This window comes from Halyomorpha halys, unplaced genomic scaffold (assembly GCF_000696795.3).
Source record: "Halyomorpha halys isolate HHAL.00 unplaced genomic scaffold, Hhal_1.1 Scaffold103.1, whole genome shotgun sequence".
NCBI lineage: Eukaryota > Metazoa > Arthropoda > Insecta > Hemiptera > Pentatomidae > Halyomorpha > Halyomorpha halys.
The window spans coordinates 335,873-356,245 of NW_027115007.1; the positions used below are offsets into that span (position 1 = coordinate 335,873).

The window sequence follows — 20,373 nt, forward strand, 5'->3', positions numbered from 1 at the left end:
TACACACACACACACAGATTTGGTTATATAAAACATCCAAAAGAAATGAAAATTAACTATTCCATAAGTAAGCAATTCCATTAAGGTAAGTACATCCAAGAAAATTCTCAAACTTCCATTTAACATTCTTCTTTGATTAATATTTAAAATAGCTATTAAAATTAAGGGACCTAAATTTGGTGAATACAAATTTCAACAGCTGAAAGAAATTAAATTTATTTGTACAAAAGGAATCTTAAGATTAAATTATTTATATCATTTAAAAAAAAAATAAAGCTATATTAATTATAAATATAAATTCATAAAACATGAGAAAATTATATAAATCTCTTTATATATAATACTTATTCATGTAGTACAAAATATTTGTAAAAAAAAGGGTAACATTAGATTATTCTTGTACAATTTGGCTTTTAGTAAGTTGTAGGTGGGGCATTGACATTCTCCTTGTAGAAACTATAGACAACAATAATGAAGTAGGCAACCAATACTGAAACAAAATTCAATTTAATTAAATTAAGAAATAATTCAAACATTTATTTCAAAATATTCATAAATAGTTACAAAAAGCAGTATAATATAGAGTATTTGTATCATACCATTTCCTAATATATTTTATAATTGAATATACCATTCAATCATAAATTAAACTTGTTATTTATGGTAACATTTAGGTGAATGGGTCCTAAATAAAATGTTTCTTCTATTTATGACAAAATATTTGTTTTTTAGATATAAAATAATATGGTGACACTGAAAAAAGCTGTTAAAACTTTTTTAAAATAGTTTTATCAATTTAAAATAGGCATTAATACAGTTGACAATTGACATTCAAATTTTCAATTTAGTCAGTTCAGTCAGAGACCAGTGTCAGTACTATAACTAATGTTAGGATTTGACAAATAAAATAAATCATATTTATCCAAAAAAATGTAGTTTCAACTATAATAAATAAAACTATTAATTATTATGATTAATTTGATGACTTAATTTCAGTAAGAACATTTTAAAATTAAATTCATAGTTATTTTTAGATAACATTACTTGTGTATTTATAGAAAAATTGTTACAATATGCAGTTAAATGAATTATTGCAATTTTTAAACAAACAATTTTTTTAACAAAAAAAATAAGTTTCTGAAATGGTCATAAAAATAATGGGTGTAGAAATCTAGATAGAAATTAAAATTAAAAATTCAAAGAGAAGAAATGAAACATAATTAAGAGCATAGAGTGTAACTGTAAGCCAACACTCTTGAAAAACGAAGTTTTATGTGACTATCGGAATGAGGCGTAAATTAGCAATTTCCAGTCTATTATGGGAGGAAGGTACTAATAATTTTGTATCCGGAATATAAACTAATGATGAGGTATACTGCGCTGAAGCTGAGTGAAACTTGTACCCTATGTGCCTACTTTAAGCCAAATAAATATGGTTTAAAAACCAATATACTTTAAGAACTGTTTAAATAATAAATTAAAATGAAAATATAGTTGATTGATAACATCAAGATAATGCTTGGGGTGCAATAGAACACAGATTTAAATATTTTCATCCAGTAAATATTTACATTACAGTTAAATATTCATCAAACATATCGCACAAAGTAAATATTCATCATTGTGTTTTCTATTTTTGACCTCAACACCTTACCATTGAGATCATCAACAGTAACAAATTTGATATCAATTTTATTAATAATTTAACTTCAACTTTATTAATAACAAAAAGTAAACCAATCTTATCAATCACAATAGTATACAGCTCAATAAAAGTCCATTTTATTGTTTAATAATTCATATTAATTCTCATTTTTAACTATGGACCAAAACAAACTTTTAGGTGAATGGGTACAAGCTCCAGGAATAAAAAAAAATAAAGAAAATATTGAACTTATTTGATAGATGATTTCTTTTTGGAAACATGCTATAATTAGGAAGGCAACATTTTTTGAGTTGGTGGATCATAAGATCACGAGATCACCCTTGAAGGGACAAGATAGATATATATCGATTCTTCAGTAAAAAAAAATAAGCGCAATTATTCGTCATATATAATCTCTAAAAATAATGTGGGAAACGAATAAAGAAGAACCTTTTTTAGATTCCATTCTTCCTATTATAACTTACAGTTTGCCATTTTAATAATCTCAGAATGTTTGTTAAAAATAAATTAAAGAAGGCAACCATTACAGGAGAGGTGGTTAATATGTTTGCCCACAACTCCAGAAGGCTGATGCTCTCATAGCAAACCTCTTTATCAACTCTTATATTTTTGTACTTATTGTGTGTATTGTACATATTTATGTACAATAATTAAGTTTATTCCTGACATTACTTTTTAAATTTTTATAGTTAATAAAAATTTAAAAAGTAATGAATGAATTTTATGAAGTAGCAATAAAATGGTGGGGAATTACATCTAGGAATGCGGAATTGAACATCTTTCTTAACCCAATGTTTTTGAATATACTGTGTATATAAAATATATGTATGTATATTTGTGTGTGCATGTGTAACGGGCTGAGGTTTCCTCCCCCTTGGTGAAATCTTGCCTACATCCATGGCTCCCTATCTTAAATTTTTACACATTTCAAACTGTACGATTCAATGAAGTAAAACCTTTACCAGTGTAGTCGGTTAACAGAATCACTGCCAGTCCCAAGCCTAGATAAAGGAGAAGGGTTGCGAGGAGGGCTTATAACCCGCCTCTTATAAAAAAAGCATAGAGTTACTAACACTGAACAATGAAACCTCAGCACTCCTACAAAATTATTAAAAAATTTTTTTCTAATTTATTTATTGTTATTTACAACTATTCAGTGCATTCACAAATATATACAACAAGTAAATTTGCTGTAGGTGACATAGTGACATGATACAAACATGTGGAGAATCTACCCATTGATAGAACTCCAATAACATTTCTAGAGGAGAAAATCTCGAGGCCATCTTATTTTCAGACGCCTAGGAGGATTATTAGGTAATGAAGGAGAAGCCAGGTTAGAAACAAGTGGATTTGGGTGGTTGATAAGTTTATCATGGAAGGGATGGTATCTGGTTCTGGCCAAATCGGCAACATATGGAACATTGAGGTCCTGATGGATGACTTGATTTGTGACAAAGTAAGGAGTATTAAGGATTTTACGAAGGATTTTGGACTGTAAGGATTGGATTCGGGAGGAATGTGATGGTTTAGTGGAGGCCCAAAGCTCAACTCCGTATGTCCAGATAGACCTTATAATAGTCATGTAGATCGGTCTTTTGTAATGGATTGGAAATTTAGACCGTTTGTCTAGTAAATGTAGTAATAGTCGGAATCAACGAGCAGTTTCTTGTCTTTTTAGTCTTGTATGAGGATTCCATGTCAGTTGTTTATCCAGATGTAGTCCTAAGTAATGGCAGGAATATAGATCTGTTCAACAGGAATAAGTGGGGTATTATTAAAGGATACTGTAGGGCAAGAAGTCATGGATTTACGACGAAAGGTAAATGTGATTTGTGGGATTTATTGGAATTAATTTTAATCCTCCAGTTTTGGCACCATTCTTCAAGAGTGGTGATGTGGAATTGGAGGGTTTGGGATACAATGTAAGGATCACTGTTCAGTGACAATAAACATGTGTCATCGGCATACATGCTGAGGATAGTGGTAGGATGGGTTGGGATTTTGCCCATGATAGGTAACAAAGAGATAGGACGGTAGGAGGATGGGTATTCAGGCGGCATTTGAGGTTTGGAAATCATTTTGATGGATAATTTCCATGGGTCAGGAAAATAAGTGGATCTGAGTACAGCATTGTAGATGTAGGTGAGGAATAGAACAGATTTTCGAGGAAGATGTTCTAGAATATGGGATGTAATTAGGTCATAACCGGGAGCTTTTTGGGTAGGTATCTTCTGAATGATGTTGGATATTCCTGAAGGATGAAATGCTTTAGGAGGAAGGGCATTTGGAATGGTATGTTTAATTCTTCTTCAATGTATTAGATGTGGGTTGGATTAAGAATGTCAGGGTGTGGGTCAAATGTTTTTGAAGATAAAATTTTTTGAAGTTCAAAAAGATTGACAGAATGTGGTAAACTCAGTAAGAGTGAGTTTGACTTCAATTATGAGGCGAGAATAAGAATTGATTTTGGACTGGATTTGCAGTCTACTGTCTACTTATAATACATATTACATATTATGATGATATTTCTTTTATTCTTTTTTATGCACATCTTCAATTATTCAGAAATATTAGATGCTTATCTCCAAATTTTAAACTACATGATTCAATACGTGAAATGTGAATAGATGAATAAACTAAAATCTTTAAAAACCACTTTTCTATGTTTATTAATAGTTCTACTTTATTTAGATTTATTGAAGTGGGTTTCAAATACTATTTTTGATGTATATTTTTATTAATTCGAACATGGATTTGTCCATTAATGATACGACCACCTCTAAATGTTTCAGGATAATGAATTTCTACAGTAAATTTTAAAAACCGTTTGTTGTGTCTGAAACCCAAAGCCTCCTCTCCCCCCTACTGACCAGGCTGCACAAAGGGGGCAAGGAATGGTGGAATGAAAGCAGGAAAAAGATAAGGATGTCAGGTAAGAATATAACACCAGGTAAGAATCTACACCAAGATAGAGAGAAAATTCAGACCAGGCATTGACAAGCTGAGTATTTTATACTTTTAATCTAAGAAATCACAGGCATTTATTGAGCAGCCTTTATCCAAATTAAAAGAGGTTAGTTGTACAGATTATATATTTTCATTAGTAATACTAAAAAAATAAATTATATACACTTGTTCATCCAGATTAGACTATATTTGCTGCATTGGCACTTACATAGGTTGATAAGTTGTACAAGGATAGATGGACCACCCTGAAAGATGATTGCGATGATTCCTATGACAAGGATGACTAAGTAGATAGTGGCTGCTGTTAACCAGGTTTTCAAATATCTCATATTTTTCTGTGAAGCAAAAGAAAGTTTAGAAATTATTCATTGTCTTGTTTTTAAGCCACTTTTAATTTTCAAATGTTGCTATCTATTTTCATAGCATCATTTTTTCTCTGATCTTTAATTATAACTTAATAATTTAATTATGATTTTGCTAAATTCCAATAACAACCTCTCATCAATGAGACGAAAAAAATAAAACAAAGTTAGCTTTATAATTTTAACACAATTAAGGTGCATACAATTGAACTGTAGATCATTAAATGATAAGAAAGCAAAATCCATCAGGATTGATTTATATTTTTATACGCACCTCATTATTCAACAAATTTTACAATACTTATTGATAGAGAAAATAAATACAATCTCAAAAGTAACATATACTAAAAATATTATGTAAGATACATAATTTATTTGCAAATCTGATAAGTACAGTAAAAATGAAAAGATGCCTATAAATGACTAGTGGATACAGCTACATGCCTCTAATATTTGAAATATAAGTTTCTATCAACTACCAAATAGATATTTTTCAATCACTAAAACAATTTTTGGAGGATGTAATTTAAGGACAGACATTCCAATTAAGTGATGGAGCTAATATTTTAATTATAAGAAGGCAATGAGTCTGAATTTTATTTATCGCCAATTATTTATCCAAAAATCATTGGAAGATTTGATATAATAGGAAAAAATCAACGACACTATTTACTTCATTCAATTTTCCCATTTAAGAAAGTCAGTAGATTTTTATATATCTATTCTTTAAGGCCAAGAACTTAAACTTTACCAGGTTCTTTTTTATAAATTTTTCCAGGTGGTACTTGTGCATTGTCTTAGTGATTATATACTCCTGGGCTGCTTCATACAGTCTGATATTTCTTCTTATTACTATTAGAAAGATTTTACTAAGATTAACTGATTTCTTGTTGGAAGATAATTGATTAACCGTGTATAATATAATAAAAGGAAGATGGTCTGGGTACAGTCAAAATGACTCAAATAGTAAATAAACTGTTCATTATGAGCCAACATTTCACCCTGAATTTTACATCATTTTCAGCCATGCTTTAGTTTACCTACTACATGTTATCTTATTCTCTTACTCTGTTACCTAATTTTAGGTTTTTATATCTTTTTTAGCCCTGATGTTCCCTGCGAAATAGGATGAAGCGTCTTATACTAAATAATTTATTTACTATTTGAGTTATTTTGACCGCACATACCCTTCTTCTTGTACTCAGAAACAAGTATAAAAGAAAGTACTTATTAGTAAATAATGAATAATACATTATAATAAATAAAATATTTTTATAATAGCCAAAACAATTCAGAAATCAAGCAAAAAGTTATAACACTCTCAAAATACGGTCTTGTTACGGGTTATACATAAGAGCATAATGGCCGAGTAATATATAAATTCAAACATCAAAGTTCCAAATTAAAAAACAGTCCAATATCATCAACTTTCATTTATAACCTAACGACATACAATCATTGAAATGAAGGAACAGGTTTTGAATTCCTTTAGGGTATTTAATTAATAATAACCACTGAAATAAAATAAAAACGCTCAAGACAAAGCCTAAAAATTTTAAAACACAGAAGTTACAAATAAATTATTTAAAATAATTTTAATTTATAACATACTCTATAAACTCCAAATAGAAGATAAAGACCCATCAGAACAACCAACAGTGAAACAAGCAGCTGGAAAATATAATTACCCGGAGAACCTGTGAAAATAAAACATTTACCAAATTATTACATTGACTACTTACAAAACATAAATTATTGGTCAATTTTTAAATAATTTGTATATATTTTGAATAATTTAAACATGAAAACTTGGTGACAGAAATATTATTATAAAAACTTTTTTTAATAAACAAACATCTTATTTAAAGATTAAATTAAAAAATTAAAAACAAAATAAGATATATTAAATACAAAAATATAATAAAAAATTAAAATTATTTAATAATAATAATAATAATCTGTTCTTGATATCATCAGGATGGTTAAAACACTGTATGCTAGCCAGTACTAAACATGAATTGACATAAATTATAAAAATATAAACTGCCTGTAAGAATTTTGGGTAACTAAAGGTATTTTTTATAACCTTCCACAAACACTCAGTTTCATTAAGAGAACTGAGTCTCAACTAAGCAGAGTTGACTATACAATTCTTATTTTGATATCCCTTAATACATGTTCCTCTAATTTACTGAATTCTAGCTTTCAGCTCAGAGTTATCTAACTATTTTATTTTTAATAATAATTTTTTTAATAACTTACCTCCATTCTTATTATGTCCAAGCGAACCAATTAGAAATATTATGCTTGTAATAGCTTCTAATACACCACTGATCTGAAACAAAATTCTGATTAATATTGTATTAAAATTTTACTTTATATAGAATAAATGGTAATAGGTTTCAAGAAAAACTTAAAACAATCCTATTAAAATGGAAATGTGCTTTCATAAACATGTTCCTCCTACCGAAAATAATTTTTAATTTTGTAATATTTTATATTAAAAAAAATCTAAAAAATAAGCTGAGAATTAGAATATTCTAGTGGTCAAAAGTAGTAAATTTTAAATAAATTGTTGGAAGGTTTTTTAAAAAAGGTTTCCACAACCAGTTTCGCCAACTCAAATTTACAGATATTTTCACAATAGAACACCTGTCCAGGTAACCAGGTTATTTAGCTAGATGATCCTGAACAAAGAACATAAGTGTTGGGTCATGGGGCAGTTACCTTAGTATGGTAATAGCTAAGGAACCACCACATCTTTGTACACTTAACTCTGAGCAATAAACTGAGAAGATCAAAGAATCGTAAACAACAAAGAAATGTCTTACTTTTCCAGAGGAAAGGCTGGATCTCCTCCAAAGAAAAAGAACCAATGAGATAGCTGGAAAACGATTTAAAAGAGTAGAGGTGTGAAAAATATATTTTTTGAGGAAAGGGGGAGGAGAAATGGGCAGGAATATAAAAATATTGTTTATAATATACAATAAAGATATAAAGTAAATTTCAATTCTGACTCAACCTCCTTAGAATAGTAGTTAGCCAGAAAAGTAACAAATTATTATTTTTTTTACCAAAATATGAAACCAAATACAAATTATTACCCCTTAACATCCACTAAATGTTAATGAGCAATTATGAAAGGAGAAGATTTTTTTTTTATGATTTGTATGATTGTATTTATATCTTATGTTAGAAAAATATTGTAATATTTGTCCATCAGGATAATTCATTGTGTCTTCAGTAAAGTAATAAAATTATTGTAATGTATATGACTGCACAATAGATAATTGCTGTACTTTTTTTTCTACAATGTTAACTAATTAAATTAAATAATTTCTGAGCATGGTTAGGTTTCCTGGCACTAGTGCTCATACAATAGTAGCATACAAAAATCACACTTATTTGTATTTCTCCAAAGCATTACTAAGGAAATATAAAATAAATAAATAAATACAATTATATACACATTGAAATCTTACCAGGAGCCACCATCCAATAATTTTACATCCCACCTCCGTGGTACAGCAAAAGCAACATGTTTGTACTTGAGGTATATCTGGCATTTCTGTAAATAATAATGATATTAATAATAAGAAATATAATAACTAAATAAAAAAAAAAGTAAATAAAAAACTTGATTTTAAAATTTATTTGCTTTGGAAGCCACAATCTATCTCCAGTGTACAATTTAAAAGATATGTTTGACCCATTTTGGAGGTTCATCACATCTTTTATGTTTATAACTACATATTTTTAATAGAATACTGACACCAACTTAACCTCCTTGATTTTCTTTGGATCAAAAAATGTTATGGTTATATACACTGAGTATCAAATGTATTGGGAATTTACTTGGACCTTTATTATAACTTATTTTAAATTTTATCTGGTTTTTATGATTTATAACCCAATTTATGTTAAGAGGTAATAAACAGCCTGTTTATGTTACCAGTTGATGTTAAAAGGATACTACATAATAACAACAAAATTTACACAAAAAAAATGTATTTTACATTTTTTAAGAAAATGGTGTAATATATCAAACTCATTGGTGTCATATGTATTCCAATATCATAATTTCTTATTTTTACTTGTACCAACTGTTTACATTCTCACTTATTCTCAATGTGATTTTATGTTCCAAACATTTCTTCATCACTTTGGAAGTTATATCCAAATGGGAAAGAAGACATTTTTAAAATGGGATATAAAAGAAATAAATAATGATTAAAAAAAAAGAGTATGAATGTAAAGATGCCTATGTCTACTATTGGAGATATGTGGAGGTGGTTGTGTTTGATTAGGTGGTCCCGGCTCATACTGAAAATGTGAGAATCTCTACGAAAAGGTCTCAACAATCATACAGGTTAGGAGATGAATAGGTATGATGAGTGTTGCAGGAACTAGCCATAAATCCTCGAAGAATGGAAACTTTACTCCTAAGGAAACGAGCCTATCGGTCCATGACAAATCCTACGGGAACTTGTCGTAGGTCCTTGTAAGAAGGAATAAAAGGTTTAGGGAGGAGAGATTTCGATAAGGTTTTGTAAAATAAGAGCTCAATATACATTTCCTTGAGTAGTACTAGAATGTACTGTCCGCTGTGTATATTGTTGTTATTCACTGCTTTCAAAGGAAGAGAATTCCCTGAAGAGGAAATTCAGATTAACCCTAGCAGCACCAAGGGGGGGGCTCGCCGAGCCCTCACTTCTGATTTTTTTTAATACTGCTCTCAAAAAATTTTTTACAGACAAGGAAAAAAATCTATTTGCCTAAAATTTATCTACCAACATGTTGGAATTGATTTGAAAAATATTTGATAAGGAGGAAGAGTACGAAAAATTATTTGTATTAGAAAAATGAGATGAGGGCGGGTGGAGCCCCCCCCTTGGTGCAGGGAAGGGACCTGAGGTTCATCAAAATGCTGGCTTCTGATTGGCTGCTCACGGAAGTGCACCAGCTCGCCCATACTCTCACTACTGGTCTGATTTCCTCAGTTTTTTTTACTTAAAAATATTTTTGGACTGATATGTTTCTTTGGTTTTTTAGTTGTTCTGAAAAGAGTTGACACATGTGAACCTGCTGAATCTAGTGATGAGCATTTGTAAACATAAACATTTTATTCTTATACCTAAGTTCAGACAATAGAATTTTTTTTTGTTTTAAAATATTCATGAAATTGAAAATAATTAAAGTTTCAGCGACCCTAGGTTTTTGTTGTATCATGTATTCTTATTCTTTTTTTAATTCCAAATTAAAACATTTTCATAATAAAGCATATAGAAATCTTAGGTCCTTATTTTTTTTTTAAATAATCCTTATTCTACCATCTTATTTACAGAAGTAAGAAGAAATTATTATATTTCAAAAGAGTAAGTTTACCATAAAAGGAAAATTAATGATATAAGGGTTAAAATCAAGTGAGGGCTTGTGGAGGTCGTCTTGGGAAGTGTAGGGCTCGGCGAGCCCCCCCCTTGGAGTAGGCCGTAATGAATACTACCTTGGTGCTGCTAGGGTTAAGGTATGTCAGTTTGTGCTTAGTCAAATTTTTGGGTAACTAAACGCTATCCAGAGATATTAGTGCATTCACTTTTAGTGGATCAGAAGATTTTTTTGTAATCTTTATTCATTCAAATAATACATTTATGAATATTATAATATATTAATATATATAACTATTTTAATTATAAATTATAATATATATGGTTGTTACATGTGTAGAATTATATTACATATATTTATGATTATATGTAATATATTTTGAAGTATATGCATTAGCTTGTAGATTGCATCATGTCAACTAATAGTGGTTAGTGGGGCTCTATTTGCTATAGTGTAGACTAGAAGATAGCAGTGTTGCTACAGATATACCAAAAGGACATCAAAGCAGAAATTGGCTTTATTTTGGTCCAAAATTATTATATTTTAAAGATGCTCATTGCTAATCATATCAGAAAAAAATGTTGGAATGAGTCCCTAAAGCTTTATGCTCTATCTTGCAGTACTTTTGGATGCTCAATAAGTGTTTCAAAAGTTAATCATGTTCTTAAAGAATATGGTTACATTGACACTCAGTGTACCCTCTTACTTGTTTATACTCTAGCGAAATGTTCAAAGATGTGTAGCTTTAAAAAATAAATAAATAAATTCTGCAAGGATTGTCTTAACTATTTATTTTTTAATATTAAAAATACATTAATGCAATAGAAAAGTAATTTTGATTCAACAGTATCCTTGAAGAATCGTTAGCTGAACCGTTCCATCAAGATGAATGACCAAATTGCAGATTTAGGTGTAATTGTGCTGATTACGTCCAGTGCCAGAAACTGATGTCATCTCTGCTTAGGGCACACTTAGCTATCATTGGTCACAGACCACAATAGATAATAGTGATAAAGTAAAATTCAAACTCTTTAGTATTACAATTTGATTTTGAAAAAGGAATTGAGCTAAAACTAACACAAGGTTGTCTATTTAAATTGCTAAATTCATTTTTTTCCAAACAAGGACACTAATACCAGCATGAAAATTGGCATGACTGAGTAAGCTGTTAGTCATACTGTAGCGATTTTCCTCGAGCATAACTTCAAAGCTATATACATTTTTTTTTATTTATGGGTAGTAAAATTAACTACCTCTAAAATGCCTAACTAGAACTGACATTTTTTTAATTTTTCTGTCGCTATAAAAATCCGTATTTTAGGGTTTCTTGAGTTGGGAATAGCGAATAAACAAATTTATATTATAATAATTCCTGCCAAGAATATAACAGTTTAACAATAAAAAAACCAAGCCGCAATGCACTCGGGAAATATTTTAACAAGACTTTTTTTCCCTTTTATTTATTCATAAAACATTTGTATTCGCCTATTATTTATAATTGCTAACAATGGAAACAGTTGTTTTTTTTCAAAAAACAAAATTAAAGGTACTTTTGAGGATGATTTTTTTTTCATTCGTGCATATCTGCTAAAAACTCAAATACGAAATTTTCGCACTATTGCAATCCTTACCATATATTCCATGTTTAGGTAAGTGAAAGTAAAAGTCTTAACTTTGACCCAATTAACATGTTTTCAGTTTTGGTACATAAAATCCTCCATTAAAGGTTAAGGACTAATTCATTGCTTTCTCCATTGCAAAAACCTGCCAGATTAGGTCATAAATAGGCTTTTATCCTGAAAGCGTTTTTAGAGTAGGGCTTTCAGTCAGTGTAGTAAATACAGACGGCTATTTTATGAACGTGAGCATTGTTTTTGTGGATAAAAAAAAAAAAAAAATTTTTTCAGATTTTACACTAATTCTCAGAGTTGGAAATTTTTTAAATTGTTTGCCAATTAAATTTTTTTTTCAAACACTGCTATTACTGAATTGAGATTTAATCCTCTTGCAGCACATCGGCAAACCAATCGACCAGTGAACGTTTGTACAAACTAAATTATAATATATTTTTATTTATTTAATGAGATATTTGCCAAATAATAAGACTCTTTAAATAATCTTTTTTATCTTTGATTTGAAACTGTTCTCGAAACCCTTCGCGTTCTCCATAACTCGCAAAAGTAGAAACATTAGATCACAATATTAATTAAAATTAACATAATAAAAATTAAACAATATAAATTAAAAATTGACATTAATAATAATAATAATAGACAGAGAGAGAGCCACACATGTTTGATGAAGGTTATTAAAGTTGCAATATAAATTCAGGTAATTTGTATTTTTCTTATATGACAATACAGTGTGAGGGTAATTGAACGCTGATACTGCGGTGCTTGCCTGTGTGCTGGTATCCAGTTGAAGACTCCTTCTGGACAATTGGACATACAGGTTAGTCTTAGCTATAAGATACACTGCGCGAAGTGACAATAATTGTCTTCAGTGGCCTGGCTAGAGACAGGAGAGTGTATTGTTAGTGACAGGAGTGTTAGATCTAGGTACAACAGGCACCACCCACTCCCTACTACCACCAACACCAATCAGCATGACTGAAACCTCAGTTATTTCAATGGATGGGATAGTAGAGTCTACCGATTACATTGCCAACTTAGTGCAGACAAATGTGGTTCAACCTCTGGCTGGATCTAGTGCCATACTCCGACTAAAGGAGTAATAAATACTCAAATTCCGATGACATTAGAGAGCCTACGGGTCCAACGAGGGGTAAAGAGAGAAGATAACCAAACATGGCATGTTGCCAGCGGGAGGAAATGCTGCCGACCACGACCTAGAGTCGAACAGAAGTCTAAAGGGTTTGCAGACACCTATCTATGATATACTCAGAGAAGATAAGCGAAGAAGAGCTGAAGAGCACACAGAGGCTGGCATGGCTGGAAACCAGCGGAACATTTTGCAACAAACTGTGCTGCGAGGGTTGCTGAGCGGACGACTAGTGATCCTTTTCGACCACAAAGACTATCACCAAGTCACAATACCTATAACCAGCTTGAGACGCTACGATGTCTTAAGGAAAACAGGGCATCCGGAGAAGACGGTTCCGGTCCCAACATTTCCGGGGGTTTCCGAGCTAAGGTCGCCGCTCATGGCATAAACATCGATCATCTATGCCCAATTTGTCAGGTTCCTGAGACCGCTGAGTACGTCGTACTTGCCTGTACCGCCTATGAAGCATTGAGAGCCAAGATGATGAGAGAAACAGGACTCTATGTTCTGACGGAGAGCGATCTTCCTGAGCTGATGAAGAAAGAAAACTACCCGCATTACAAGACCTTCGTGTACGGATGAAAGCAAGCTGTGGGCTCTACTCACTTCACCCTGGGTAGGAGAGGATAAGCTACACCAGCAAGGCCTCTATAGAAGAGCAAGATATACTTTGTAGCAAGAGCAAGCTGTGTGCACAGTGCATATGCAGCAATGAGTTGTACCCACTGCTGCTGTATTGTCTAATAGGCAGGGTAGGGTGATAAATAAATAAATAAATAATATCGTATATAATTTCTTGTATCTGTATTTGTACGTGTGTATTCCATAGGAGGGTACGAAAAAAAAATAGATTGTAATAAACTGGTCGAAGTACGTTACGATCTCTATGAGATAATAACCTCCAAAATAATTCTAAGAGATGTTTTAACCTATTTCAAAAGATTTACTTATATCGAGCTACATTAACTCTTGTTATAACGAGAAATCGCGTTGGCCACCGTATTGGTCCAAGTTAAATCTCTGGCTATGATTTTGTTATTACTCAATGTACGACGACGTTATGGTAAGCAAAATATAAGTATAATTCAGTGATTGTCTAAGCTTAATATTAAATCCTCTCTCCGAACGAAAATGAAAAGCATAGCGGGCCTAGATGACAACACGTGGGGGACCTGCCTGACCTAAATATAGGCTAGCGGGTTGGCCGAGTGCAGGTGTGGGCCGTTGAACCATTGTTGACATTGCTATTCCCTCTTAATTCGTTCTTTAGTTACATGCAGTGTTGATCGTCCAGAATGTATATTGGATCCATTGATTCACTTCATATCGAGTTCTTATAGTTGTTAACTTCTTATCATTTTCTACAAAAATATTCCATATTAAGTAAATTTTGTTAAATTACTTTTACGTTTGCCTCAGTTGTTTTGGGTCTAACTATGTAAACTAAGTAATCAAACAATAAAAACCTTAAATTCTTTTTGAATTTGGTAAATAATTTATTTATTTGTTAAGTTTTAATCTATTTTTTTTTCCTGACGATCCTCCGAGGCACCTGAAATAAAGATGGCCTCAAGACCTTCTAATGTAACGTTATTAGAGTGCTATCAATAGATAGATTCTCTACACGTCTGTATCACTCCATTATAAACTTACAGAAAATTTACTAAATGTATTGTTATGTATAGGTGTAAATTTCAATAAAGATATTTTTTAAAAAAACACTATTTTCCTCTATACATTAGCGCTTCAAAACACTAAGCGTTGTACCGAGGCTACAACGTCTAAAATGTTGCTTCTCGTTTTACTTCAAGACTATCTAAGAAATTAAACTAACTTACGAGTTTAGCCACCTCAAAACACACCCATATTTTAGTCTCTGATTAAAACTGCTAATTTATTACAGACAAATATCAGGGCTTAAACTTAAGGACAAAGTCCCCAGCCAAAGATCCTTATAATCTCCTATAAGAAATCAGAAGCAATTAGGTTTATGGGAAGACCGAAAGCAAGATGGATAGATAATGTGAGGTAGGATCAAAGAAAAATGGGATACCTACAAGGCGTGTTACCGACATGGATGAGTGGGGAAAGGCAATGGAGCAGACAGGCCAAGGACCGCAACATTAGTATGCTGTGCCAATAAAGAGTGGAAGAATCTTTAAATGTAATCTTTCTTGTCCTTATCTCTTATATGGTGATCCACTGCTATCTCACAGAGGATGAAAGTGAGAAACTACTGAAACTTCAAAATGAAATATTAAAAAAAATATCAAAAAATACTTCTCATTGAAAAGGAGAGGTAGAAAACCTACAAGACTTATTGAATTTAGATAATGTGAACAAATTAATAAACAGAAGAAGAATTATAAAATTTATAATTCTTTACTATATATATATATAACTTATATATGTATATATATGTATAGTAAAGCCCTCTCTCTTTTACAACTTTACATTACCACCAACAAAATTTGTAAACAAAACAAGCTGTAATGTTGATAAAATATTAGACTAATAAAAAAATCAAGATAGAGGTAAGCATTATACTTTCGTTGGCAAATAAAAAAAAATTATGAGCAGTAGAGTATCGTAACTAAGATCGTATTTTCTTCATTTTTTTTTTAAACAGATATAAAGAGGTTTAATTAATTCTAAAGGGGCTCTTACACTTTGAATTGGGATCTCAGGAAACCAAAGATTAACGTTCAGACTGGTGAGATGATGGATACTGAAAAAATGGACTGATGGATTGACGAAAAAAATTCGAACGTTCAAAATTTGAAGTGGAGGGGATTCTGCGAATGCTTCGTTCATTTATCTTTTTTCTTGCAAGAAAATGCCAAAATATTGGCCAAACAAGCTTTCTGTTTATTACCAATAGAAAGATACATTGCACTAGATCACTACTGTTCGATATCTCATGTACGAAAAGATAAATTGCACTAGATCACTACTGTTCGATATCTCACGTACGAAAAAGTCTTGGTCGGACTGGTAGTGTAGGGAGTCTTCGTGATTCAAATCATTCACCTCAGTTTGGCTTTAAGATGATGACTGGCTTTCTGACTGACCTTGCAAGAAGTCCTATAAGTTCCTTAAAGCGGTGAAAAAATGAGGGTGTGGATTAAAAAAAAAAATTAAGACCACCAAAAGTCAAACACCAACTCAATTGACATATTTATTTTCAATCTTCAGCTCAAATTGAAGGGGTTGTTGGGATATGCAAAAAAAAAACCTTAAAACAAATAAAATTTGAGGACTGAAGAAAAAATTTGAAACCCCGAAAAGATACTTTTTTGAAACCCACTCAATTCTTTCACAAATTTACAACCCCCAAACTAAATTATAAGGGGCTCAATTTAGGGGAAGAGATGGACATAACAACATATAGACTGAAATCCACACGCACACAAATATATATTTTATATGGATTATCATGCATAAAAAGTTTTAAAAATACTAACTTTAAAAAATAAGCGTTGCCTGTCGATTCCCAGAAAATTATTTACCATATATTAGTATATAATTGCTAATCCCTATTTATTAGCCGTATTTGTTTTTTTCCATAGTAGACATATAGATATAGAACGTTTCAAACTTGAACAATCAATCAAACCCTTGAGGGGAGGGAGTTCTAATGAAAGAACCTTGGAAAACCTACCCCTTGGATGGTCTTCCATATCAAACGAGGGCGAAGGTCTTAAGTATATATACACTTAATCATCTCTTGGACTTGTCATTGGTATCATGATCTGAGTTAGCAAAATAATAATTGAATACAGCGTAAAAGGAATGAGAAACACGTTAGTAAGTAAAAACAGGATTAATTTTATTTCCAAAAAACTACTCGAAAATTGTCTAATTAAATAATTTAATTTATTTTAATGTACCATATATTCCGACTACGTATCTCCTAATCAAAATGTTCTTAAGACCATAGAACAGATGTAAAAACCTCCTGGGCAAGAGGTTAGGAATGCGAACGGTGAGGTAAGGCCTGAGGTAACGCGGGGCTAGATGAGATCACACTCCTTGACCCGCCAATTTTATCTAATAATAGCTCTTCCGTATCTTCGTTACAGTATCCCAGTCGCTACGAGAAGAAAACTTGCTCGAAAAATAATTCAGACACATCCCAACGGTTGATGGCGTTAATGTTTATAACTGTAACTAATAATGTAGGGCGATATGGGTGTGGCCATACGTTCCTGGCAAGCCGAATATACTTGCTTATCAGTTTGATGTTTTGAGATATACTTATTGGCAAGAAACCAAAACGATTACATGAGTGATTCTCTGTAGTCTTCTATGAGTATCAAAATTGAAAATTAAACCAAATAAATCCTAAAAATATTTTTTTTTTTTTTAATAAGAACCATTGCAAAACAAATAGTAAGGTAAAATTTTCCCTTTTTTGTTAAAAAATTTGAAGATCAACCTTCGTTTTTTCTCTGGCAAGTCAACTTTAATTATATTACAAACTTGTAGAATAGTTTATTACAAATTGTTTTGGATTAAGAGGATGAGAATACTGGTACTCTAAAATAAAATTTCACATTTACATATCAGTTTTCTTCCACCCTAACATTTTTCAGGTAAACAAACGTCAGTCGTTAAATAAAAATGAGATATTTAACCAAGATAAGAGATGGATAAATGGACATTTTATCCAGAAATATGACACTTTGTTTCCTATAATAGAACTTAGTTTTAATTTCTAGGTTATTAAGAATTATTCATTATTCATCTGGTATGTAATTATAGTTATTTATGACTTTTTTTTCTTCAATGTCTTCAATTGTTTTAAATCAACACGAATAGTTCTTAGTTCATTCATATTTAAAAGTGTTACTACATTTATATGAATAAAAACATCATTCCTCCGGTAGTACTTGTAGTTCCCAATGGAATGATGCCAGAAGAATAAGCATTTTAAAAACCTCAATGTAATAATTAGTACAAGTAAAATTTTAGGACTAAGTTTTATTAACATATTATGTTTAGTTAATCTATCATACTATAATATGCAAATATTACAATGTATTGGAAAGGAAATATAGTTTGATGAAAAATAAATTTATTTCTATCATAAAAATACATAAATTATTTTAAGTGTTCTTTCACTGAAACATTATTTAGTTCTAAATAAAGTTAATTAAAAAAAAAAAAGGATTTTTATAAAAAAAAAGGTTAAATTTTTAACTTTTTAATTTAAAACAGCTATCTTTTTCGAGAATTGTCCACATATTTCATACAGAAACATAGGTTTTCACCTTTTCAAAAAAAAAAATGTTCTTTAAATCACTTCTTTTTTTTATAGTCTGTATGTGCTAGAAAAAAAAATGTTTTTCCAACAGATTACCTTAACTAATTTACAAACCGAAATGCATATTTTTAAATTAAAGGATATAAACTGATTAGCTGTTGTTTCAGACTGTTACATTAAGCAAATGAGATTTAGATGATATAATTAGCACGCTAGGCGTGTTGAAGGTGAAAAATTACTTTACTTAACGTATTAAATTACCTATTATTTCGTTCAATATTATAAAATTAATTGGTTCATCTTATATACAGTATTTATTAATGTTTGTTTTATTGATATTATAAAATATAGTCAAGTTTATTATACAATAAACTTCATTCATTGAGCACACAGTGCCTTCAAATCGACTTTCTAAAAATATAGACCAAGCCACTGGCTGGAACTGTTTCAAAACTACATAGCTGTTTGAGTTTTTGTGTCCTCATCTTGAAAAAAGTTCTACTAAAACGTTTCCATAAGAATGTTTCTGTAAAGTTCATTAATATTCATTAATAACTTCATAAATAAATTCATTTTGATTGTTTGTTTGTTAGATAATGTAAAAGATAATAGATGGGATTATTATCTCTTAATTTATTCAACGGATAAATAAGTTCAATGAATATATTTATTGACCGATCACCACATAACTAACAAAATATTACTATTCAAATAAGCATAAATCGTTATTGTTTAATGTATGCCAATGTTTCAGCCTAGTTTAAAATTTTTACGACAAGATTAGAGAGGTGAAACGAAACAGCAATAATAGATATACAAAACGAAATATATAAAATTAGATCGTAACAATAATAACATTAGTACTCACAGAATTAAAAAATAAAAATAAATCTAAAATAATAATAATAATAAAATAAAATAAAGTAAATAAAAAATAATTACTATTATGATCTGTATAAATAAAAAATATATATACTAAAATAAAACTGATTAAATAATATCAAAATAAGTTACAAGCTAAAGAAAATTAAATTTAAGCAACAATAAAATAAACTTAAACTCCACCTTTGATGCCTTTCCATTATATTAATTTTTCAATGTGCTTTTCTATATTATATTATAGAATTATAAGAAATATTTTACATTGATGTTTCTTAAAACCATAAAAACAAGTGTATATAAATGTATTTAACAACATGAAATTTGGTATAGTTTGTCCTTTCATGCAGATAAGATTACATACAAAATTATATAGTTCAATCTCTATTAATTTTTGTTTTAGACTTCCTCCGATTCCCAACTTTGCCCACTTTTTCAATGTTGCTTATTTAAACTATTTTTTTTTTCTTCCAAAACCTGCTCTTCTCTTTATTAGTAAAGGTAAGATTAGGCCGGGCCTGATTCTGAGATTTTGGGAGTTGTGAAGGAAGGGAAATATCCGTTCTAATAAATTGTGAAGGTGAAATCTTTCTCCTAGAGGTTTTAAAATAATGGATCGTAAATACTAGTGTAAAAGCTTTGTGTTGCATAGCCAATAACCTTAAAATTACTGATGAATAATATCAAAGTAGAAATGTTCATAAATAAATTTATGATTCATGAAAAATGTACTTCAAAACATTCTAGTACCTTCCATTGTTTTTTAATACAAATTAAAACAACGTTGAGTTGGTTATTTCTTATTCTTACTTACAGATAAGACTACATTCCAAATTTTATTGTTCTATCTCGATTATTTTGTTTTAGAGTCACACAAACGTTTGACAAAACCGACGTTTTTATATTCTCGGAGATGTCATAGAAACATGCATCCCCAACGAAAAAAACAAAACAAAAATGTACTGTTCTTATTTACCAACCAAATCGCTTACAACTATTGGATTATATACAGTACTAATTTGACAAATGAAAAACAACAGTGAATATACGATGCGCCGAAA

General features: G+C 30.4%; 1 protein-coding gene across 1 annotated transcript in view; it reads right to left on the reverse strand.

The window, feature by feature from the left end:
• Nucleotides 1–200: 200 nt before the first annotated feature.
• Nucleotides 201–20,373, reverse strand: part of LOC106677562 (uncharacterized) — a 62,812-nt gene continuing 42,639 nt past the window's right edge. The window contains exons 2-6 of the mRNA XM_014415580.3: nucleotides 8,481–8,566; nucleotides 7,261–7,333; nucleotides 6,610–6,695; nucleotides 4,845–4,971; nucleotides 201–490 (exon numbers count right to left, since the gene is read on the reverse strand). Coding sequence (XP_014271066.1) covers nucleotides 414–490; nucleotides 4,845–4,971; nucleotides 6,610–6,695; nucleotides 7,261–7,333; nucleotides 8,481–8,564 — 447 coding nt within the window. The 5' untranslated portion in view covers nucleotides 8,565–8,566 and the 3' untranslated portion in view covers nucleotides 201–413. The remainder of the gene's footprint in view (nucleotides 491–4,844; nucleotides 4,972–6,609; nucleotides 6,696–7,260; nucleotides 7,334–8,480; nucleotides 8,567–20,373) is intronic.